The 27,113-nt window shown below is 29.6% G+C and overlaps 1 protein-coding gene across 7 annotated transcripts in view; it reads right to left on the bottom strand.

Annotated features, from left to right (window-relative positions):
* Positions 1-27,113, bottom strand: part of Hr4 (nuclear hormone receptor 4) — a 152,206-nt gene that overhangs the window by 32,003 nt on the left and 93,090 nt on the right. For 3 of the 7 annotated variants that reach the window (XM_088198463.1, XM_088198464.1, XM_088198465.1), the window contains exon 2: positions 16,697-16,801. In XM_088198463.1, the coding sequence (XP_088054589.1) occupies positions 16,697-16,796 (100 nt within the window). In that variant the 5' untranslated portion in view covers positions 16,797-16,801. Of the gene's footprint in view, positions 1-7,956; positions 8,124-16,696; positions 16,802-22,759; positions 22,909-27,113 lie in introns of those variants that run through there. The other 4 variants (XM_088198461.1, XM_088198462.1, XM_088198459.1 and 1 more) reach the window with 4 other exon arrangements.

Raw genomic sequence — 27,113 nt, 5'->3', positions numbered from 1 at the left:
ACTTTCTAAATATCAATGTATTATACATAATAATACAAAAAAAAAATATTCCTCTAAAGCAAATATAATGATATTTTATATATTTCTTCAATCGAAGTTTATTCAGATAATTTCTATATATATCGGAGTTTGCCAACCAAAGGCTGATGTAAGATTTTATCATAATTACTACGTAAGTAGCTGTGTTACAAAATAACAGAAATATAGTTCGAAAAATGGCATTTAACCTTGAAACAAAAACATTACAGCCCAATAAAATAATATCTGTATCTTTCTTCAATGATGATAACGGATCAGACTTTCGCCAAAATAGCAAAATACTACATATCGTATTTCGACAACCAAAGGGGTATTAGCTCTTTAGTTGCCATGCCTTTTAGGATCATAACTCTTTAGTTGCCATGCCTTTTAGGATCACTATCTAAATATTTATGTATTACATAATAATATCGTAAAAAAATATTTAGCATATAAAAACTATATTTTAAATATTTCTTTAATTATTGATAATGTACCAAAAGTCGATTCAACGAATATTGGCAACCAAAGGATTATTTTAAGATTTTATAATATTTAAAGCTCCTCCTTTTACTCTTTTAGATACTGAGCCTTTTGAGATTACTACAATATATAGATATCCGTGTATTATCGAAATATAAATATGGTATATGACTGATAAAATATTTATTACCAAGATATATCAAATAATGATTTATTAACTCTTGACAACTAAAGAATTGATGTACAATTTTACATCGTGATTTTTTGTAGCATAATAAAATTATATCACATAGATAAATATGCAGTTGCGCACGTACATTAATGAAGAATTCTCTTATTGATTTAATATATTTTTTACGCAAATTGTGAGTCAGCAGTGGTTGCTAGTGAGTTCTCACAGAACTTCACCCCTAGCAATTCAAAAGTTACAACACAAAAAATGTAACTTTTACTTTGAAATTATTTTATATTTACTCCCTATATGATATTATATAATTTTATTTTTATTTTTATCTATATAATAATACTTTGTTTTAATGAATAATAATAAATAATTATATGTAAAATTCATTCCATTTAAATAGAATAAGTTTATTAAATTTATATATAAAGGTAATAAGAATACCTCAATTATTGTTCTACTATAGGGGTTCTAAGAATAGTTCTTTAGAAATCTAGTACATCAAAAGTGTATGGGCAAGTAAAACATGAAAAAAATGAGGAACACATAAGCAACGTAACTAGTATTCATGGGCTTCGAATCACATGCCTAGATACATACACACATGGCTTTTTTTGTCATGTAACGCGGTGGAACGGCGTTCCGGTACCTTTTTTACAGTATTTTCAATTATTAAAAAACATTAACAATCTACGTAGCATTTCATTTCTTTATTTTTATGTAAATATGGCGTCATTATTTTCATTTTACTTATTTTTAAGTGTCAAAGCTTAACAAGTTTAAAAATGAACGACTACTTCTCAATCGCCGGTCCCACAAAAAAGGACCAAAACAATAGCAGATACGATAACAGAAAATATAGAAATATTGGTATGATTAGAAGCTATGTAAGCTATGATTGATGAGTAAGAATCAAATGAAGAACATCTAAACCGAATTTTGACCAATAGGGGAGCGCAAAAAACAATTATCCCTTCTCAGAAGTCAAAAATCCACGTCAAAAGCGATGGCGCCGACACGATTTTATTGCTTTTGACGTGAATTTTTGACTTCTGAGAAGTGATAATTGTTTTTTGTGCCCCCCCTATTGAGCAAAATTTGGTTTGATTACACTTTGATCAATACTCTCATATCAATAAATTTTGAAATAAATAAATCTCTCGTATAAATTTTGTTTATTTTTTTTATGCGCTTCGTAGCTGTTTTAAATTTAATATAAATTATATTTGAATATAACTTTTTTTAGTAAAACGCTTGACAAGAAATGAGTTCCAGCACCTTTTTTGTTTAAAAAAGCCTTGCACACACATATCCTTTGTCATTATAGGATAGTCACCCATAAACAACTACCTGGAAGCTACGCTTTTACCAAAGGATGTACCGGAGGCGTAGTAAAGCAATAGTGCTATTATTTCCAATATGGGTTTCTCTCCAAATAGTCCAAACGTTATACAAAGGCCAGAACCAAGCATTTTGTAACGCCGCATATATCACAAAGACACGATAAAAGCGTAAGATGTCAAAGATCCACATAATTTTCACTCAGTTGCTAAGAGAAAATTATGCAATGAAAAATCTCATTTAATTAAACCTTTAGATTATGAAATTTTTTTTTAAATAAGGGTATTTTTTTAATTGAATTAAAAAAATATATTTTCTTCAAATAATTTGAGTTGTATAACCGTAAAATATATTTGGCAATTGAAAAAAAAAGAATGAATCATGTTGTCCTATAAGTCTTTTTTTAATTTTCAAAATATGGGTAATAAATGGGTAAGCTAAAAACATCTGTAATTCAATGGGCAGGGATGCCATTAAATTTTAGAAAATGTCAAATGTGGTTCTAAAATTTTGTTTATTGCTCTGGATTTTTAAAAATAAATATCTACGTGAGAGCGGGGTTATTAGTGAGGATATTAGGGCTGTCATAAAAGCAGATCCGAGATTAACGATACAGAAGCTAGCATAAATGCTCGCCTACATCACTTCACAGACGTTTAAAAAATTAGGAAAGGTGCAGAATATAAGTATCTCATAATTGTCCAATAAAAAACTTGTGCAGCGAATCACAATATGCTAATAATTATTAATATGCGACGTAAAAGGCAGTGGTTGGATGGCATTCAACACCCAATTCCAACCCCTAAAGCAGAATTACACCCCAATAATATAATGTTATGCATTTGGTGGGACATTAAGGGTATAATTCACTATGCCCATAATACAATGATTAAAGGCAAATAATTACGATAACTCTCAGCTATTTCGTTTAAAAGAGCTTCCCTTATACATTCAAGAAGGGTAATTTTACACTAAGACAGCGCTCGCCCTCATGTATCCAAGAAGACGATAGAAAAAATCAATGGATTTTCTTGGGAACTCTTTTCTCATCTACCGCATTCTTCAGACATTACTCCAAACGACTATCATATATTTAAATCCTTGGAACAGTTTTTAGGTGGAAAAAATATTTTACAAAAACAGATTTAAGAATTGATTGCTTGCAAAAATACATTATTTTTTGAATCAGATATAAAAACTTGATTAGCACATGGAGAATAATTGTAGAAAAAAATATAATTTAGTAATAGTTTTACACGTTTTAATTTAGGTAATTTAACCCACCCCTTAAGCAACAAAAAGACTTATGGAATAACCTGATATTGTCTAAACTTATGATTTATAAATTGTTTTATTTTTAAGTTGAGAATGAGACTAATAATAAGTAGTAATTGTAGTAAGTTGTAGACAAACTGATATGCAATGGAGAGGGATGGAGATATTAAAATGTACGTACAGGTGTTTGAAACAATGGTGAAGTCGCTGGACATCTCTGAAGTAGTGTAAATAGGGACAGATGATCTGTCCCTATCTTGCAGCTTAACGCTGCTTTCATTCGTTTATGCGTGTGAGACGCGTGCCGTCGTCGTCGTCGTGCGACGAATTTTATTATTAGATTGAGGGGTCACATTTCGGCGCGACCTCAGTCCGCCAGTGGGCGGCTTCGTTTGATCGTCTGAGAACTTTCTACCAGGAGACCCTCTCTCTTAAATCTGCGATAGATAGTGAGTCGGTTCGTCGACTGGATCGCCCACGCGACCTTTCGATCTCGAATCGCACCCGAAAGCTCTACCAAATACGTCATCAGTCATTTCCCCAATTGCGCTGAAAAAACACTATAAACTATTGCGTGTTGCACCGCCTGGAACAAAGCCAAGGGCGATTCCGTGAATCGCTTCATTCTTTGCGTGCCAAAAGTATTTCGCATATTGCAGTCACATAGAAATCACTACGATAATACGCTACTCTTTATCTGGCGCTCCTCGACGCTGCAATTCGATTTTTTTCACAAATACAGATTAGATCTCATCGACGAAGTTTACGCGCAGTAAAATTTAGAAGCACCGATAGTGACGAATGTTTACTTTGTAGTATGAATTGCACAATCTGATGAAAAAAATTCACGCAATCGATAACGCTCGCTTCAAGAACTTTGCGACCTCTTCGGCTAGTGCATGCAAAACACACGCACACATCCGCACACACTCACACCACAAATTTGAGTGTTGCGCAAAAAAACACGCAAACACTTTGTTGTCACTTATATCGATGGCCTTGCAGGCGCCGGCAATGTTTTGGTTTAAATTTGGTACGAGGAAATTTTACGCATGCCGCGAGATTTGTGCGCAGTACGCGCCGAAACGTATACGTGACGTATCGAATGAGCTTTCTTGGGATACACGCTAAGCAACGAACGGGTTAAAGCCGAAAAGCTTCATCGTTGGTAATAATTAGTTCGCATATTAAAAAAATTCTATCAAACATTCGTTAATCACGAATTTTTTTATCGTGAAATAATATATCATTGACAGAATTGAGAAGTTTACAGTAACATAACCTTCGGCTTTGGCTCTTTGATACTGATAAATCCAACTACAGATCCAAATTAAATAGTCGTCATTTTGAAACAACATGATAGATCAGGTTGGCGTACAAAATTAGCCAAGTTATTTCTTTATTTAGGTAAATTTAAAAAAATGTTTACTTATAATATATATATACATTTTTGGGAGTTACGACATAAAGTCCTCTGCAATTATTCTTATCAAAATCTACCTGTATTTAGGTGCTCAGCATTATTGTTCATCTTAAAAAAAATTAAATGCCATTTTTTTCAAAATCTATCTGAAAGGTAATGGTGGGGGACTAATTTAAGTTGGCTACCCTAGAGCCACGCGTTTCTTTGGCAACACTGCAAAGATAAAGTCAGAAACGATGCGACTTAATAGACGCGACGGGAGAACGGTATTTTTATCTGTGTAACTAATTAACTGTTAATAATTTTTTTCGTACCAGTAAATCTGTATCTCATTGTCAACCCAGTAACCACTCATTCGCTACAATAACGTTAAAAATAATCTAATTGATTATAATTTGTGTAGTAGCTAAAATTACCTAACCTAACCATAAAATAAATCAATCTAACCTCACCTGAAATTTTAAGATAAATTAGGGTTTTTTAACTGTATTAAAAAAATGTACTAAATACTCAAAAATCTATACTAGTGTACTATGCTCGGAGAGAATGTGTTTTTTGTTCTTAATAGAACAAATAGCGGTTTTTATAATCAATTTAAACTAATTTTTCAGGTTTTCGTGAAATACTGCAAGCGTAAAGAATGAAGCGGATCATTTCTGCCTGAATTTTACGCTTGAAACAAGCAAAAGAAACGGACTGATTAAATCGTCCTTTACTACATTTTTTCACTTATTTCAAAACAGATACTTGTGTAATTTTTTGAAACATAAAGTGCTGCAGACTGCTATAAATTTGTTTTTGTCTACTTTCGCTTATGATATTACAGTCTGTTACTCATTATTTGCGTTTATGTGAAATGTTGCGAACGTTGAGAATAAAACGGACCATTTCTGCCTGAATTTTACATTCACAAATGTAAAATTCAGGCATATATATATACTTGTGAATATGCATTTTTGCATGAAATAAATAATCGAAACTAGACGCATTTTAAAACAGAAGTGCTATTTTTTAAAACGCGAAGTGGTGCAGGCGTGAAGACGTTCTATAGATTGTTTTAAATTTGTTCATTAACATATTTTGTTCAATTTTACTTATGATAATACAAGTTTTTCACTCATTATTTACGTATATGTGAAATACTGCGAATGTTAAAAATGGAACGCACGCTTCTGCCTAAATTTTGCATTTATAAAGCACTTAGAATAGGCAATTTCGCATGAAACGAACGTCATATTTTACATTACTTTGCTTTACTTTTGTTTAAGACATATTTAAAAATAGATGTGCGTCATTCAACAATAAAATTGTATCCTCACATCCAGTGATCATTATTTTTAAAAGCACTAACTACATCACGGACGTTTTTAAGCATTAAACATTTATGCACTAATTTCCTTGTAGACGTGTATATCCGCGCGTTTATAATAATATTTAAAAAAATCCCTAGAGTCGTAAATTACGATTTAGTTTGTTTCCTGCTTCACGTTGTATTTGTTTATACATATTCCGTTTATATATTATAATTACAATATATATATTTTATTAGAAACACATAAGATGTATAGCTTTGAAACATTTGCGTCTCATATTTTAACCATTTTACATCTAGGTAAAATGTTGTAAACGTTGGGAATAAAACGTACCACTTCTGTCTGAATTTTACATTCACAAAATACTTAATGGACATTTTAGCATAAAACAAACAAACGAAACGGTCTTTTTTTATATTATTGAGCTTTAACACTCAATAAGACTATTTGGTATTAAGATTGTTCTTAAAAGCACTTACTACTTAAAATTTTAAAGCATTAAACAAGTGTGCACCAATTTCCCCACAGACGTATATATCCGCGCGTTTGAAAAATTATTTTAAAAAAATTACAAAGTAACGTAAATTAATATTTAGTGTGTTTACTGCGTCACAGTATATTTATTTATACAAAGACCGCCTTTAAGATTATTTGTCTCCCCCTTAGACCATATTTTTTATTATTAGTATTTACTTGTATGTGAAATGCTTCGAACGTTCAGAATAAAATGGACCATTTTTATCTGAATTTTACATTTAAAAAGTACTTGTGAATACGCATTTTCATATATAACAAACAAATGTCGGAAAAATTCGTCATTTACTATGGATAAAAGCTTATTTCAAAGCAGGTGTTTGTGTTAATTTTAAAACACACAGTGCTGCAGACGTATAGATTGTTATCAAATTTGTTCAAGTAATGTTTTTGACTCAATATTTATATCTATGTAAAATGCTGCGAACGTTGAGAATGAAACGGAATATTTTTACTTGAATTTTACATTCCTAAAGTACTTGTTAATGGGCTTTTTGAATTAAACAAACAAACAAAAATATCTTATTTTACATAACTGTGCTCTACTACTGTTTAAGAATTAACTAAAAACATATGTGTATCATGTCTGTTATTTTTTGAAATGCGAAGTGATGCAGGTGTGATAATACGTGCATGTGAAATGCTGCAAAGAACTTATTTACACTAAATCTAATTTTTTCGAAAAACTATGATACTAACAATTGAGGTTATGTAATCAATTTATTTGTTTATCATTAAACAAAATGATTCAACCATACTTTAAAGTTATTCAAGCTTTTGCAAATATTAAGAGAGAACGAATGTAAGCTGGCGATTAACACATGAAATATTAGAATTCTTAACATGTTAGGTTTTTCTAATTTTTCCGGTACTTGTTCATTAACACGGTGCAACGCTCAAAAACCACCAGTTGTTAGTCGCCACTGTTGTGCGCATGCGCGCATGTTAGCAATATAGCGCAATGAATTTATTAAATGGAATGGAAATGAATATGAAAATATTTTATAGTAATAAAATTTGACAGTTGCGAAACATCCATTTGATGTTCAAACCCAAACCTAACCAAACGATGATTTGCTTAGGTTAGGTTTGATTTTGAACAGCTCGGGAAATGCACTGGGTAGTAACAACTGATGGTTTTTGAGTGGTACATGGTGCTAATTAATAAGTACTGATTTTTTCTAATATTATAAATGAATATAATAATGATTAAATAAAGGGAAATAAAAAAAAATTTAATTTATAAATATTAAATCATTTTAGCCGAGTTTTAAACCATTATTAAAATGTGTATTGATTCACTCGCGGCTAAGTTCATGCGTTACACGCGGTTAAGGTGATTAAAGTTTGTGATTAAGGTTCTACGACGTTTATTATTATTAGCATACCCGTCTCGTTGACACAATCATCACTTCGGCAGCAGCTTATTGGAAGATCGATCTATCGCGCACCATGCCTCGGAAAAGCTAGGTTATGTTTACGCCGCGCGGAAAAGCGCTCGCTAAATTTCGGGCTCAGCGAAGCATTATTTCGGCGCGAGAGTTCGTCAACCACTAGACTGCATTTATCAGCGGCGATAGCGAAACAGCTCACGAAACACATACACATACGCATACGTATGTATGTATAATACGTATATATATACGTGTACGACGCTAACGGCGCACGTACGAAACGCAGTTGGAGAAAATGTCAAGGATGTGGTAGTCGGCATTGACGAACGAATCGTAGGCAAAAAGGTTGCGAAACTACTGGTTGTTTGTGCGTGCCGAACGATTCGGTTTCGACGTTCAAACGCCGCGCCATGGGAGAGAGAGAAAAACAAAATGGCGGACGCGCATGCGCACCGTCTTTTATGTGCGTCGAAACAAAACTATTTTCGTGCATAAGTATGAAAAATGAGGGTACAAAATTTATTAACTTCTGTTAAAGAAAAAAGTATTACCAAAAAGTTTATTAATTGATTTTACATCTAAATTTATATTTAATAAAAGCTCCTTAACTATGGTGGAAATAAGTTGTGCTGATCTAAAAAATCTGGACACAGTAAAACATACACATTTTAAATCGCCAAAGTTTTTGCTGTTTCACCAAACAAACAGATTTATATATACTTTATAGTTAATAAAGTCATTTTTTTAAATAAAATTATCAGCCTTAACGATTTTCTCTTTTGTATTTTTGTCTTAAAAATTGTTTATTTGATATAAATGAAGTGATATTTTTTTATATAATATATATATTATATATTTTTTATATTATATATATATATATATATATATATATATATATATATATATATATATATATATATATATATATATATATATATATATATATATATATATATATATATATATATATATATATATATATATATATATATATATATATATATATATATATATATATATATATATATATATATATATATATATATATATATATATATATATATATATATATATATATATATATATATATATATATATATATATATATATATATATATATATATATATATATATATATATATATATATATATATATATATATATATATATATATATATATATATATATATATATATATATATATATATATATATATATATATATATATATATATATATATATATATATATATATATATATATATATATATATATATATATATATATATATATATATATATATATATATATATATATATATATATATATATATATATATATATATATATATATATATATATATATATATATATATATATATATATATATATATATATATATATATATATATATATATATATATATATATATATATATATATATATATATATATATATATATATATATATATATATATATATATATATATATATATATATATATATATATATATATATATATATATATATATATATATATATATATATATATATATATATATATATATATATATATATATATATATATATATATATATATATATATATATATATATATATATATATATATATATATATATATATATATATATATATATATATATATATATATATATATATATATATATATATATATATATATATATATATATATATATATATATATATATATATATATATATATATATATATTAGGTAATCCCGGAATTAATGTCGTTTTTTATTAAAACTCAAACTTATTTTTTTTTTCAATTATTTAATATTTTTTTAATACAAAGTAATTTCTAGTGTTATCTACGACTCTTTGCCATCTTGTTACTAGATCTAAAATTCCTTATTCATAAAAGGCTTTTGGTTTAGATTCGAAGAACTCCGAAAGACCCGATTTCAGTTTTTGTCGAATTTTTTGTTCCCTAATTGCGTTTCTAAAAAGCGAAATAAGTGAAAGTTGCTCGGTACCAAGTCCAGAGAATAGGGTGGATGCAATAAAACATCCCATCTAAGGTCCTGGATTTTTTTACGGGTAATATCGGCAACATACGGCTGGGCGTTATCATGTTGAAGAATGACATTACTTTTATTTACAAGAGCAGGTCTAATTTTTTGTAACGTCGTATTTAATTTGTCCATCTGTTCACAATAGAGGGCTGCAGTACCAGTTTGCCCTTGTTTTAAAACATCATAATAAATTACACCTTTCGAATCCCACCACACACACAATAATGCTTTCCGAGGATGTAGTCCTGGTTTTGGTGTTGGAATTGGGGTTTGACCTCGATTTAACCATTGTTTCTATTTTTTTATATCATGATAAAGAACCCATTTTTCGTCTCTGGTGATAAAGTCATGGAGAAACGGGGTAAAATGTTGCTTTTCTTGCAGTATTTTGCATGTGTTGAGGCGTTGAGCTTTGTTGCGTCGGTGAGCGCGTGAGGAACCGAGATACCTTATTTTTTAACTTTTCGCAGTTTCTCAAGATAACGATGGGTGTTCAACCGTGATGTGCCGACTTTCTTCGATAATTCGTCAATGGTCATAATCGGATTTGCTTCGATTTCCGCCTTTAGAGCTGGACTATCCACTAGACTGGGCCGTCCACTTCGAAGCTCGTCCTTCAAATCGAGATTGCCCGTTGGAAATTTTTTGAACCCACTTTGGCACTTTCTTTTGTCCAGTATATCATCGTAAATGTCATAAATGCATTCTGTTGCTTCTGTCGCAGTTTTTTTTGAATGAAACGAAAACAGCATACAGTTTCTTAAATGTGTTTCCGAAGGACACGTCTCTGCCATTGTTTGTAAATGGGGTAGAAAAGATTTTTTTTGTTTAAAAGAAAGGCAAAGGATCACAGAGAAGAAAAAAATTACAACGCACGTCTTCACTGCTCATCGGACCCAAAAATACTAAGCCAAAGTTGCCTATTAAAAAAACGACATTAATTCCGGGATTACCTAATATATATATATATATATATATATATATATATATATATATATATATATATATATATATATATATATATATGAATCATAATAAAAACCAAATTTCGGTCAGAATTTTATTGACACTCTGGTCATAATTATATTATTCAGAGTCAGGAAATAAATATCAAATCAGAATTTAAATATAAGACGATCAAGTGAATTAAAAAAAATATTATAATATTTATAAATATAAATTGGCAATAAATTTATTTTAGAAATATTAGCACCAAAATTGTTGGTCAGAACATTGAACACCCCATGAATAACTGTCAAGGAATCTGCAACGAATCTATTATTTTATTAGCCACCATTTTAAAATAAAATGGCAGTTAAAACTAACTAAACAACTTAGCTGTGATATATGTATGTATGTATATAAGAGCAATTTTTCAGAAAAATTCTAAGAAAATTCGATTAAAACCATGACAGTTATTGTAATCATAAAAATCACTTTATACTGGTAAAATATATTAAAAAAAAATTTAATTAATGTTTTTACATATAACAACTTTGTTCAGAATAATTTGTTTTAAATTGTTAATAGCCGCCATTTTGAAATAATATGGCGGATCGAGCTGGCTAGATAGCATAGTTAAGATATTAATAAGATAAATTTTTCAGAAACTGCGCGAGTTATCGTAGTCATAAAAATCGTAAAATTTCATACATATGTATAGAATGTGTATGGAATATATACATATCTATGGGATATATATGAAGGTGGCTTCCTGTAAATAGTCGTCGAAACTCTAATATTATACATTCAAATTTTTCTCTGTAAAATGTAGTATTTCTATCGAAATCTACGTAAAAGATTTTCAGCAAAATAATGTTTTATACCACAATTGTGGGCCACACAAAACTGTTGGATCACTGAATAAATTTAGTTACCAAAATTTAATAATATAAACCACATATTTATCATATTTTTCTCTATAGTTTTGTCAGATCGTGTGTGTTTTTTTAATGAAATTTACTTTAGAAGAAAATTATTTTTGTTATTTTAGCGAAAAAATATTTGAGGTTATGTTATTATATTATATAATTCCTCACAACTTCCAATCATCTAAACCTAAATCAAACAAATCTTTAGCATACTTTGATACCCTAATCTAACCAAAGAAGTTTTGGTTATGGTGATCAAACTTTGTTGTTATCGTAGGGTATATAGGAGATGAGAAAAACGAGGAAGTTGATATGTGTTTATTTTTGAAAACACTCATGAGCATTTCGATGAGTTGTTTTGGAAACGTGTATAACGTTACGTAAGTGTAGAAAAAGAAACACGTTGGAGAATGCGCAGTAAAATGCAGCGCAGAAAATAAACACGAAAAAAATACGCCAGACATGAGTCACAAATGTACGTAGTAGTGAGCGTAGTACATAATAACGCGGAAGAGTCATTCATAAGCCTGTCTGTCGTGTGCCGTTTTAATACTATTTTTAGGCACGTTTTCATACGTACATTTATGTAGTAGATACGTCAGCCAGCGGTCGCGGACTCGAGGAGGGAAAAATAGAAAATGTCACGGGGTGATTGCTAACTGGCAGTGCATAATTTATTATTTTATTTAATCTTCACTTGTAACATGACATACGTGAGCTCAACGAATTCAACACAATCAACAGCTACAAAATAAATAGTGAGAACATATTTATTTCATCTATGCGATTAGTAAAATCTATGAAAACCTAATCTGTGATGATCGATCGAATTTATAATTATATAATAATCACTTTATTCTGATTTCCCAGACACAAAATAAATTTAAAATCACTAGAATCCAATCTGATTTTAAGATCAATATTATTCTTATATAATATAAGTACAGTTATGTAAAGATGCCTAAAATCACTCGAAACAAATTGTCCGTTGGACTTTTAGGAGTTAACCCCTGCGGCATATTTCATCGTTTAGTGAATGAATGAAGACGCCACGAAATGAATGAAAGCCCCACCCTGTGCGTTGGACGTACGCACACACATAAGCGCGTAGATTACCCCTCCGCCGCTAGTGAACGGAGAGGGTCGGAAAAGCGGAAGTGACGTCACGGTACTTGTTGCTTCCGAGGCGAAGTTTGTAAAGGGCGTGGGCGTACGGATTCGAGACGCGACAATGAAATCAAATATGCGTGTGAGTACTATTTCACGATGTTTATGTAAACAAAAATAAATGTTTATTTTTAGATTACATCGAGGCCATTATATCTAATAAAATGTATTTAACCCTTTCGTTGCCGAAATCCGATATATCAGCTTTTGCTATTTTGACAGGAATTGTAAGAGCGACGTAATCATTGAAGAAATTGTTATTAGTCTGAAGGGACAAATAATGATTTATATGTAATACATTAATATTTAGATAATAATCCCAAAAGAGCAGGCAACTGAAGGGTCTATATAAGACAAGTTCAATAGTATTTTTGATTTTTTAGAATGCGTTAAAAATAAATGATTTAATTATATTAATTATAAACACAATATTTTACGCTATTGTCTAAATAATTTAAATTTATTATAAGATAAAAAAGTTGATATATAATATTATATATATTTATAATACTTATTAATTTCAATATAAAAGTACATACTAAAAACATGATTACGTCTGTCGGATAAAATTTTGGTACTGGTCGTTTAGTGACAGGCCAACGTCGCGTTTGCACACATATCCAAAGCAAAGTCACATTAGCATTTTTTTCGCTGGTGAAATATGACTCTTTTAAATTTAAAGGAATTAAAAACAAAAAATATCAAATGTTTTTACTTGTATTGGTACATATGTTAAAAAAAAAATTCAGTGGTTTTAAATCTGTGGGTTGCATAAGATCAAAATTAAAAGCATAGCAAATGTTATATTTCTAGTTTAAATAAATATTTATAATGTAACAAACTCCCCGCTACGTTACATTTCGAGCTTGACAATGGTTTGGCCTTAACGGCTGCGAAAGCGGCCAACAACGTATTGCTACATAAATACGTTACAACTGCAACAAATCAATTTAAGCCCGAGTTAAGTTGAAAGTTTGTATTTTTTGAATTCTCATATAAAAATCAGCAAATTATCATATTTTATATTTTTTGTTGAAAAATAAATTTGTACGAATTTTAATTGTTTTACAAAAGCAGATTTTTTTATACCGCTGCATAGGAAAGGGTGGTTCCGTGCTAGACATTTTTCATGATTATATAAATTGACAAGATTTACTCTACATAAATGGTTTAAATCAGTTTAAATTTAAAAACATATTTATGTAGCAAAATGTTATTGGCCGGTAAGGACAAACACAGCAGAGTTCATAACCATAGGTTTCTGAGCGTTTTATTAATATTGAGTTTCTTTGTACATATTTTAAAAAATAAAAATAAACCAAATTTTATGATTCTAATTTTGATCTTATACGACCCACAGATTAAAAATCACTGATAAAATAATTTTAACTTACATATGTACCAGTACAAAGAAACACTTTTGACTTCTGCGCATGCACCTAAGTGCTTCATTATATGCATGCTCAAGTCCGGCGTTGGCCTGTCACTAATCAACCAGTACCAAAGTGTTTAACAATATGATTTGATTTTATTTTAGTATCAAATTTAGCTGCATAAAAATGTGATCGCTGAGAACAGCTCCAAATTTAAATATGTAAAACGTTTTTTTAGGTAAATAGAATATAAATAAATAAAAGTAAAAAATACACGTAGAGAAAATCCAAGATTATAAAAAATATACATGTGAAGCTATAATAATAGTGAAAGGGGCGATAAGATTATAATCTCGAATACCGCCCATCAAAGCGACCGACCAATCACAGTGCACAATAATAAGAGCACGTGATAATCACGCGTTAACTGATTATTGAAAATAAATAATGCACATAAACTGTATTCATAATGTACAAATATTTTATGTCTTTTGTATTTTTTTAAAAATAAAACTGTGCTTTGAAAATATACTAATTTGGGATTCGCCAGTGCTTTATTGGAGTTGTTAAAAACTAAGTATGCCTAATTTATTTGCTTTATATAAAGATCCGAAAATAAAATAATGTCTGTATGAGAAATATGAAAAGATTGGTAGATTTAATATAAAAATAAATAAATTTGTGTTTTAATATTTTTTATAAAACAAGAAAATGTGTTTTTGACAGCAGTTAATATTTTGTGGTTTTCGATTAGACTTTTTAAAACATAAACATTAGAAAGAAAACAAAATTAAAAAATATATTAAGATTAAAGACCAGATATTAAAAAAAAGTATTGACGGCAATTCAGTTCACGGTATATTAAAAAAATTCTTTAATTGAATTGAAATTTTTGATACATTTAATAAAATTTTATTTTCGCTACGCTGCCATTAAATCCTTGACATACTTTTGAAAACATGATAACTCAAAAAGATCCAACATTTTCGTGCTAAAAAAAAGTCGACACCGCACCTAATTGTTGCGTCGAAATTAAATATGAAAGACTTGATAAAACTTTTTGTGTCCTTAGAAGTTACTCTTTGTCTTTCACAAACAGAAAGCGATACAATAGAGAATCTATGCATCTCAAAAGTGCCGACGCATAAGAATGTGCATTAAAATCACTGGACTGTACCATAATAAAAATAAAAGGTCAGTCCAGGATATTTTTCCAAGATTTACACGAACTGTTTCAATGACACAAAAAGTCTAATTTGATTCTAGCTCCGCTCAAAATTATCTGCATTGTTCAAAGGATCGGGGACTAATAAAGACGCTAGACTTTTTCTCCTCGAATATATATAAGCCAGAACTTCTATTCAGAACTAACTTCTAAACATAAACTATGAACAACTACTAAATACGAGATTCAGAACTCGCATAAAAGACCGTACTTTAACAAAAAAAAAGGTTCAAATATCTCTACCAAACAGGTGGTTCGACTTGTTCCAGACAAACAATCGCCCTAAATCTTCAATAATTCAACTCAACTCGATACGGCCATATTTCAATTTTTTATGATTTTAAAATTATTTATAAAAATTCATAATGTGAATTTGTCAACCAAACTGATCTACCATATTATTTAAAAATGGCAGCTATTCAAAAACTTATTAAATAAAATTTCTAGAGAAAAAAATTAGAGCTTAAAAATGATTAAAACAAATTAAAATTAAAAAAAAAACTTTTGCGCAAAAATCTACTTGATTTTACCGGCTTTTTATAAACTACCAACTATCTATTATAGCTCATCGGAGTGCTATATAATATATCCCGTTTTTTCTTTAATTAAATACAACAACATTTGCGGCAATGCTACCAAATCTTGCAATAAGTGCTTTGAATAGCTTAAAAAAGTCTGCTTTGCCCATTCAAATGGTTCTATAACCCGTATATACACTTTGTTATAGATAGCCAGTAATTTATTTAAGCTATTTTGTAGTTCTTGTTTTCAAATGTCAATTACAGTTCGACACCCTCCAATTATCCCAATTTACGACGAACCCTTCAATTCACATTGAATCGATACCACACAAGAGCTAGAACTAATAATAGCCGACGATCCCGACCTAGCCTAACTATTATGTGTAAAGCACACATGCATATGAATATTTAATGGTCGAATATAAATAAACTCGCCTTATCGTAACTGACCTTACAACGATTTAACTGACTATTGTACGTGATTTTATGCATTTACGCTATTCCAATAACAATATACTGACCGTCGCTACTGCACCTGGAGTCAACTTTTCTTCTTTTTAGCTTGAGGTCTTGGAACAAGCTCATGTTGTCCAGGTCACAAGGGCCGCGGGTTAGTGTCATAATTCCTGAAAAATAAATGACCCAAATTAGGTATTGTCTGAATAAATAAAATATGAAATAAAAAGCAGGTCGTCGAACTGCGACGATAACGAAAACAGTACAATAGACGGCCGCCATTTTGTTCTGACGGAATTGTGTGACCATGTCTCAATAGCAAGTGTGATAAAAATAAAAGAAACGCACCTGGGAATACACATTTCAGTAAATGTTTAAATATCCTACTTACATGTAATTACATGTGCTTTGAGAGAAAAAAGAAACAGGGCTTTGGTGTATATAATATTATATAAATAATTAAATTATTAATATTAAAAGGATAATTATTACAAAAACAATAATACATAGTTACTTACTGTCTTTGAACAATGAAATAAAGTATGTCATATTTTTTTTATAAAATTAAGGAACACATAGAAAAAATATGTTAACTAGACATGTTTCGTGTTTTAAATGTACACAATCGTATTGATGTTGAAAAATATAGTAACTACATTTTTCAGTGGTGGAAAAATCATTTATGGCAATAATATATTGAACTATCATGCCATAAATATATTTTACTTTTTGAGACTGTAAGTAAGAACGAGGTAACATTTTACGATTAACCATAAAAAGATCGTTAGATTATACTACTAATGATTTTTTTTAAATTAAAGGTGCCAGGAACACCCATGATTGTTGCGAAAAAAACATGTATTCTTTGAGCATTCTAAGAACGAATTTTTATCTCTTCGGCGTTATACGAAAAACAATCAAAGATTTTATAAAAATTACTAGAACTACCTGAACAACGCAGAAAGGTCAGTGCATAATGCGATGGAATTTCCCATTGCAATTAACTCACTATTTTTTACTGATTTCACTGAATAATCTAACTAGACCGTAATTACACAATAACTAATAGTGTGTTTCCTCTCTAAATCATCGCACTGGGCCCACGCAATCAAAAACTGTAAATCTCTTTTAGTTCTTAGTAGACTTCTATTAAGTCTGACGTATATAAACCAGAAACTAGTCGTACTAAATCGCTTTCAGCAATCAGTAAAATACTTCCTTTAAACTACTACTTCACTTCGACTTAAAATAAATGAAAATATACTCGTCTCAAGCGGAACAACGCAAAATCGATTTAGAATCTAAAAAAGAAAACACTCAAAACAGTCAAAGAGTGCTAAGACCTGTTTTAAAATTATTATTATTTATTAAAATTTAGACAAGTTAACAAATAATTTGGTTCCACCCTGAGTCATCGCATTGGCCAGACGATCAAGCCCCAGAGGTGACGCTGTACTTACGTCACATGATTTAAATACTTAAATTATATTCAGAAAATTTAAAAATAAGTTAAAATGTATAAAATTTTAGCCTAAACAATTTTAAATAAATTAAAAATATTATTTATTCCATTTTTATTAAAAAACCACAAATTAATCACATGTTAGAAATATGTTTACAATTGAATATACATCTAGCTATCTTATCTTTGTCGTAAAAATATTGATGCTGAGTTTATTATATATTTTAGTGCCCAAAAATATTTTTGATGTTTTAAATATATTAATATTTTTTAATTTAATATAATTTAAAATTTGTAAAATTTACATCTACACTTTTAGTGAGAAATTTTCAATTTTTTTTTGTTGTATTATGTCACAACATACTGTATAGTAAAAGTATTGCTTTTTTTAGAGATTTTTTTATATGTTTATTTAATAAAAATTCACATTTTAAATATTGTGACTATTAGGAAAAATTAAAAAAAATAGTATTTAAAAGAAATGTTAATTTGGAACAACAACGGGAAAATTAAATTTAGTTTTTTCCTTAAATCGTTTTACTTATTTTGCTCTAAATATATGGAAAAATTCATTGTTGCGACAAAATCAATTGCAGAAGAATTGCTAAAAAGACTTCACATCACCTTTAAATTTGTATAAATGATAAGTATATCGAACGTATATCCGTATTGTGTGCTTTAGAGATAATAGTAAGAGCGTAAACCAAAATTTGCCATCTCTTTCTCGATTATGAACAACAATGAAATGGATAGCTCTCAAACTGACTGTGTTAACGCAAATCTTTCACTGTTTTAGACACTGACTTATACCACTTATATATCGTGCTTGTTCTTATAATATATTTTATTACAGAACAATTATCTTCCGAATTGAAATAAATAAAAGTTTAGCCGAATTCACAGCGAGAAGACTGATTTGTTTTATCACTATATTTATTTATGATATTAGAAAAATCTAGGAAAACTTAATATGTGATATATATTAATCACTAATTTAAATTTTCTATGCACGAGAGAAATTTAAAAACATTAAGGCTCATATGGGATTTAAATCCAGATCTTTCAGGTATTATACACTGATTTATACCACTGATTCTTATAATATACTTCCACCAGGAATATATTTTTTCAAGAACTTCATTCAAAACCACAAATTAGCTTCCGAAAAAAGAACAATTTTTTTATTACGGTATTTATTCATGAGATTATAAAAATCTAAGAAAACTTAATATGTGATGATCGATTGTAATTATAATTATATATTAATTACTAATTTCAATTTTCTAGACATGATAGAAATTTAAAAACATTAGAGCTCATATGGGTTCAAACCCAGATCTTTCAGGTATTAGTCATCGATATATTATATTTATATGACAAGTTGATATGAAAACATAATTTGTGATGATCAGTTGTAGTTATAATTATATAATAATCATTAATTTAGATTTATCAGACTAATATATTAATGTTCATATGAGATTCAAATTGACTTATACCACTGGTTTTTATAATATACTTCCACCAGGAATATACTTTTTTCAGGAGCTTCATCCAGAATCACTTGAAATAAATTAGAAAGACCGAGAAAAACAGATGCTTTCCATTTTGACCATATAAGCAGTTTACTGAATCTCAAGAGTACAATTTATTATTGTCGATTTTTTGTTGTTTTTAATTGATACACAATGTCATAATTGTTATCAAGTTATTTATGCTTAATCTATTAACTAAACTATATCAACAATAATAGAGTTCTTCGAGACATAAAAGTTATCCATGGTTAAACTTTATGTATGAGTAGGAAGCATCCTGTGTATTAAATAATCGGTGTTTTTTGTTAACATATAAATTATCAAGATGGCCGATGCCATTCAAAAGGTGTAATCATGATGTATTTTCCTCCGTAACCGTTATACACGGTGAGTTATTGTCTGAGCAAACAAAGGTGAGGTGAGTGAAAGTGATGTTGGCGAGAAAGGAAACAATTGCTAATGCCCGACAACCGGTTGTTCATGAATATCATGCTTTGCTCTGGGATGCTCACGATTCTGCAGAACGAATTCTAAAAATAAAATCTGGTCCCTATTGCCCAATAGATATAATAGAAAATCAAGGACTAGACTGATAAATACGCAATTATATAAATAGTCTACAAGATCAACGATCGCTTATCATTCGGTTATGTTCATTTTGTTGTTTAAATCAAATACCAAGATAAGACATTGAGTTCGAGGAGACTTTAATTCAAAACAATCGTTGCATTGTTTATGGTATGCAAGGTTGAAAGACCAGTTTGGTTTATAATGCATTATTTTAGTTCATTTAACTAATTTCTAAATGAGAAGTTTAGAAAACTGTTTTTAGTCGCATATTCTATGCTATTGTATTAGGCGTTAAAAGCTCAAGGCGATTGCGACATTGGAAATCTCTTTTTTTTCGCTTTCAATGGTGTTTTAAGATTGACAGCTTTTCGGCATTACGTATGCAACGATTCGTCGCGGATTATGCTGACAGTGGACGTAGAAAGTATGGCTAATTGCTTCCGAGACGACAATGCTAACATCGATTTGGATTTACCGATGAAAAAAACGGTTCGGTGAAACAATGGCGAAGAAGACGAGAAAATGATGTCTTAGTTGAGCGCCGCGCCGAAGCCAAATTATGCTAAGGTTAAGAAGTTAAGGTTATTGTCATTGCGGACCGGTTTTTCGGAAAACTACACACCCGAGTCTCAAAAGAGAAGACGCTATTGAACTTTCGGTTTGCTAAGGTGAAGAACCTCAAGGGAAAAGACCGTGGCCTAGATAGATATCGAGCTGTGAAAACGATAAGAGCAGATAATACGCACGTACACTATAAGCGTTACTACTTCCAGACTTTTTTGTTTTCCCAAGTTTTTACTAAGGATTAGGGTCAAATATGAATCGTGTTTTTATTCATCATACGTTCATTATCAATGTCAACTAAAAAAAATACACACAATCTCAAAGTGGCACACATAGCGTAGCTCAAAGTCCAGGAGCGATACAGTATCAAAATTTTGTATATAAATAAATATTGCCTACGTCAAAATACCGTTCGTCGCATAGTTCAATCAAAAAGTAACGGTGCCTTTATCTATTTTTCAATAGTGCGCCACGATAAGCAGTCGTTATCCTCATAAAGGGAACTGTGTCAAACGATTATGCGTTTCCGCTTTTCCAACCTTTAATTACATTTTACAAAGCATTGTATGACGTTAGGTCTATTCAATTCAAAAATTGAGTAACGAGCGATAATTTTTGGAAAGAAAGTATTTTGGAAAAATTCACACGCCAAAAGATTATACCATTTTTGTTACAAAAAAAGTAAAAGTGAACGCGTGACATTTCGAACGAAAGGAAAAGCGAAAATGTAACATTATATATTAAGATATGCATTCATAAAAGATCTTATCACTTATCTAATATAGTGTTCAAAGTGTTTTTCTTTTAGATTGTTTATATGAAAAGGGTTTAGGTCTATTCTTATCGAAAACGAATGATGTTTGCGTCTAGGAATTTGATAAAAATAAACTTATTTATTTAGCACACTTCGGTGTTTTGTGTTCTTATTAATAAAAATAAAATAAATACAATCTTGCGAGTTATTAAAATTATTTTTAATGATATTTTTACCGCAATTGTTTACTAAAAGGTGTTGTGATAAAAGAAAAAAATATGATTGCGTATAAATTAACCTTTTCAAGTCAACGTTGTTGCTTAAATTGAATTTCTATTTATAAAAATTAAACTATATATAGTCAATAATAAAGTTACGCAAACCTTCCATTTAATTACGCATATACGATTTCTTGGTTGCGAAAAATAGTCAAAGTATCAAAGCGAATAATATGCGACTCAAAACCAAAATAGCTTTTAAATACAGCTATAAAAATAAACCTGCAAATATTATTTATTTAGCAGTTTATTAAAAACTTAAAATAATAATAAAAAAACTCTCTTATGGCATTGACAACAAAAATCAGATAAGTTTCTCTCAAATAGTATTTAGATAAATATGCATATATGAAGAATAGTTTCAGGGTCTTCTAATCATGCTTAAATAAAATGCATTAAAATTTTCCGGAAATGATTAAGATAAATTTTTATTAAAATTTCTGAGGTCAATTAATTTTTTAATTGAATTTTAGTATCAAAATATATTATTAGTTAAATGAGTCAACAAGTTACAATATAAATTTCAATTAAAATATAGTCATTATCACTGATACTGATGTCAAGTTTAATTACATATTTAATAAAAATACTGTTTTAAATTAAATGAAAACCATACATTACTTATTTTCACGAATCATCTTCATACAATAAAGCATGTTTCTTCCGCACTTCACAAAAAAATATAGCAGAGAGCGTCTCACGCATACACAAACAACATTGCGAAAGTGAAACCGCTAAAGTCAAGTACGTGCCCGTGAACATTTCCGATTCCTTGCCAAAGACAGTGGGACAATTTCTACAAAAATATTTTAATAACACCCTACCGCATCTTAGGATGACAAAAAATAACAATTCGCACAAACTAACGGCGGAAGCTGCAGATTGCGCAAGCTCTATTGCGCAACCGCAAAAGCAACCGCGGAGGCGGTCAACAATTTTCCTGCTAAGCTTTTCTTTCTATTTACCCACGGCTGACGTCATGCTGGCGCGGTCCTGCGGAGGTCCTTCGGGGGGTCCTCCGGGGGCGCCAGAGACTCGAACCACCGCCGTCGACCACCACCGACTACGACAACACTGTGACGTCTGCGCGAGCCGAAGAACCGACAAGAACAGTTCGTCCAACTTTCACTGTCGAAATTTCGGCAGTGGCGGGCCGTTGACCCGGCATTACCGTTCGGTACGTTGGGGCAGGGGTTTCGAAGTGGAGGATTGGATGCCGTTATGCGAGAGAGAAATGGGGGAAGCCGCATCACTGAAAAAGTCATCCATGCAAAGTGTAACAGCAAATTGCAACAAACCAATCATTTGATCGTGGTCATAAAACGTCGTTATCTTCTTTTTAACAAAGGTCACATCTTTGCTAGTATTTTGTTTATATTTGAGCATTTATGCGTTTCACATGTATTACAATAGTTTTTGCATTGGTAATAGTACTGCATTTGAATTCAAAAATAAGGATCTAGATGCAGCACATTTGTTCTCAAATAATTCAAGAGGATTTCTGTGTGCGAAAAATATTTTTTATTTTTAAATATGTTTGAGCTCTTGAGATTTTTTGTAAAGCAGACATTTTGTATCAAAATGACTATAAATAAATAAGGTTTTATAAAATCTGATTAAAATTACGGATTTGTATGGAATTCCAGGATTTTTTTAAATGCAGCAACCAAAAAAGTCATTGTTTAAGAATATATCATACATTTATGTTATTTTAGATCATCATTTTTTAATGAATCTCTATTTAGATGATACATCTGAAATTGTAGAAGTTTGAAATTACTTTTTTTTTATTAATAACTAATTCATAGAATAAATGTTTTATTTGTGAAATTTTTACTACCCCATTTAGATCTATTTTGATTGAGTTTGTCGCAAGATTATTTTTTGTTCTATACAAATAAAATATTATATAGTTTTAAAGTAGTAATTGTAGACATTTTAGAAAGCGTCACTGTTTATATATTTCAGAAAAATATAACTTTTCAATGAGAGTTTGCTAAATAATTCATGACACAATAGCATTTTTGACTACCTCTGTATAGCTAGTACATTTATTTATTTTATTAACTAAAAAAATAAATCGACAGGTTTCTGACATTATAACGGTATTACAGTTGATCATAATTTTATAATAAATAACTGATTAATTTACGAAATGTATTATTCGTGAATTTTTTTAAAACTTTTTAGATTTAATTGTCGCAAAATGATATTAAAATACTATACCGAAGTTGTATTGATTGTATGATAATAAAACTTGCTTTTATAATTGTATTATTAATAAATAAATGTACTATAATAAATCCTGCTGTTAAAATTATGTTATTAATAAATAAATTAATAATTAATTTATTAACGAAATGTATAATTCATGATTTTTTTTATCAAGGGATTTGATCATTTTTGATTAAGTTTGTCACAAGATTATTTTAAATGCTACATTTAAAATTGTATAAAGTGAAAATATTACATGGTTTTAGAATATTAGATTATAGTAAATCTTGATTTTATAATTGTAGAAATTATGGAAAGCGTTACTGTTTATATATTTCACTACAATATAACTTTTCAATAAGATAAACATAATTCATGACACAATAGCATCTTTTGATTCCTTCAGTATAGTGAAATAAATGAATTAAATAAATCGAGTGGCCATTTATAACGGTATATAACGGTATTTAAGCTCAACTATTTCATTGCCTATAAATTAGACGAACTTAAACTTTTCCCGTATTAGCATCATGTAAATATATAGTAGCATATGAATAAAAAAATTCCTCTCAATAAAGGCAGCAATTTTTAATTTATATTATATTATTATAGAACAAGGATTTTTTTACTAAAATTAAGATATTATATTTTTTTGAATAGCTGTCATTTTATAATCAAGCTAGTTAATAAACTTAATCAAAATATTTATAAGCTCAGTGTAGAAATTCTATTAAAATTACGACAGTCATCGTGGTCACAAAAATCATTATATCGCTAATATTGCTCATACATGTTCAAGCCTTACTTTTTCCGTAAGATTTTTTAATAACCGCCATTTTGAAACAAGATGAAAGATCAGACTATTTAACAAAATTAACGATGTTTCATGAAATATCATGTAAATCGAGACATAGCACAAACTTCGTAAATAAACGATCGAATAATATTTACGTGTAGCTTTTAACGTTTCTTTATCATATAAAGTAAACGAGCAAAATCTTCAGCGACACATGTGGACTTCAAAAAGCAACTCAGGGTACACTGTATGGGCAGTGGGAGAGGTTCCAGATGTAGGTTAAGTGCAAGACGTGGGAGTAAGCCATGTGTTTGAACATGTATGACTTGGAATATATAAAAAATGTGTTTTTTTAACCACGTAAATCAAGTAATAGTGTGTATCATATATAGATATATCAATAATATAGTTATTGTAAATCTAGTTAATGCAATAGTTTATTTAAATTTAGAATGCCAAACCACGACAGTGTTACTTTCGCTGCAATTTAACAAATTATCTTAATATAGTACTAATTAAAATTATCATCACCACTATTTAACTAATTACTTTTAAGTTTAAAATGTCTTCGCTAAAATTAAACAATAATATAGCAAATATTTATAGCTCTTACACACTAATATATATTTTACAGCGGTTATTTAAATATAAAAATAGTCTAGAAAAGCAAAATAATATTATATACAAAATGCACATGTATGTTTATGTACATTTAACAGAAAAAAATTGATGATTTAGTTTCGAGTAAAAGGTTAAAGTAATGTTTATTTTTCATTGCAAATACAATATATTATATAAAATTCCAATATCTTTGTAGATAAGTATTACAAAATTAATAATATAATCAATATAAAGAGTTAACCAATTCCTGATTTTTTAGGCTAAAAAACTTAGCCGAGATATTCACAACATAGTCAAGGAAAATGCATTCAAATTCTTCAAAACTTGCAACATGATATCATATTAAGTATTAAATTAAATTAAATTAAAGTAAAAAAAGATGTAAAAATAATTGGAATATGCATTTTTCATGCATAAAAATTTAAAAAAATCAATTAAAAAGTAGGGCGAAACTTAATCCAAATGTATCTAAACAGGCGGAAAATCTCTATAATTCAATTATGTCCAAAATTGTCCCGAATTTGAAAAGCCCTGCTTGTAAGAAGGCGTCATTCCGCCGCTCTGTCGGAGCCCCCTCTCGCTTACTGCCTGATCGTACGGCAGTTTTCACTTTTTCTCTGTCATGACCGCGCCGGCGATAAATAAATATTCGGCTGACCTTCCTTCCCCGTTTCTGTGACGTCACGGCCGTTGCCGAGTACCGTTAAATGGTACAGGTAACCCACTGCCGCACCTGGACGTGACCGCGACAGGTGCTTTTCACACGGAAGAGAAGGCGAATCCTACAAGTTCTAGGCGAGATCTAGGACCGGCTTTTGCCAGACGAGTTCGATAGACTTTTTGCTCGCTATTGCTGCGATAACGTTGCATAATGATAGTAAAAGTTAGCGTTCATAATATTACGTGCGTCGCCGTAGATAAAAGTAACGGAAAAGCAATTGAAAATTGTTCGATTTACTCGTTGTTCCATTATAGTGCGGGTCGCGAGCGCGGGTTAATTCGGAGTCTACGGAGCGACGAGGCGGCGCGGAAAAGTTTTTTTATGATGCAGAAAATGGGTTGTTCAATAGAAAAATATGTTTAATATATATTTTAATAGTCTTACCTATCAGTCTGTATATTTTTTTAAAGCAGAGATTCTGAAAAGTCTTCAAAAATCAACTTGAGTGCCAAAAAATTATAAGATTTGGTTACAATGAATTAAATTACCGATTTTACTTTAGAACGACTAAAAAAATATATTATTAAAATACAGATAAAAATTAAATTTAAATAATATTTATTAATTAAATTTTAATGCTTTAAGCTATGCTTTACTGTAATTAAAAAATCATATATATTTTTTACTATGAATTTTGCAACGATTAAAAAATTAAATATGCTTTGATAATTAACTAGCTGTTTTTATTTTGAGTCCAGTCCCTTTAAAAAAGAGACTGAATTGCCTAATTTAATTACTCAGCAATTTTAATAAAAATAGTTGTAATTATGTACAACAGATGTCTTTAAATATAAATTATTTAAATTATAAGTTTGAAGTATAAATGTTATATAGTGAATGTGTATTTTTTTGGTAAAGTTATATTTTCACTATGAAAGTCCAAATACATTTTCACCAATAGATATACATTTCTGCTAGCAAAAATATGATTTAACTGATAGGTGCCATATGCTTGCTGCTCTAAATC

This window comes from Plectrocnemia conspersa, unplaced genomic scaffold, assembly GCF_051122295.1.
Source record: "Plectrocnemia conspersa isolate PC_06_02 unplaced genomic scaffold, ASM5112229v1 ptg000011l, whole genome shotgun sequence".
NCBI lineage: Eukaryota > Metazoa > Arthropoda > Insecta > Trichoptera > Polycentropodidae > Plectrocnemia > Plectrocnemia conspersa.
The sequence above is the reverse complement of the archived record's forward strand: the minus strand, read 5'-3'. Positions and strand labels throughout refer to the sequence as shown.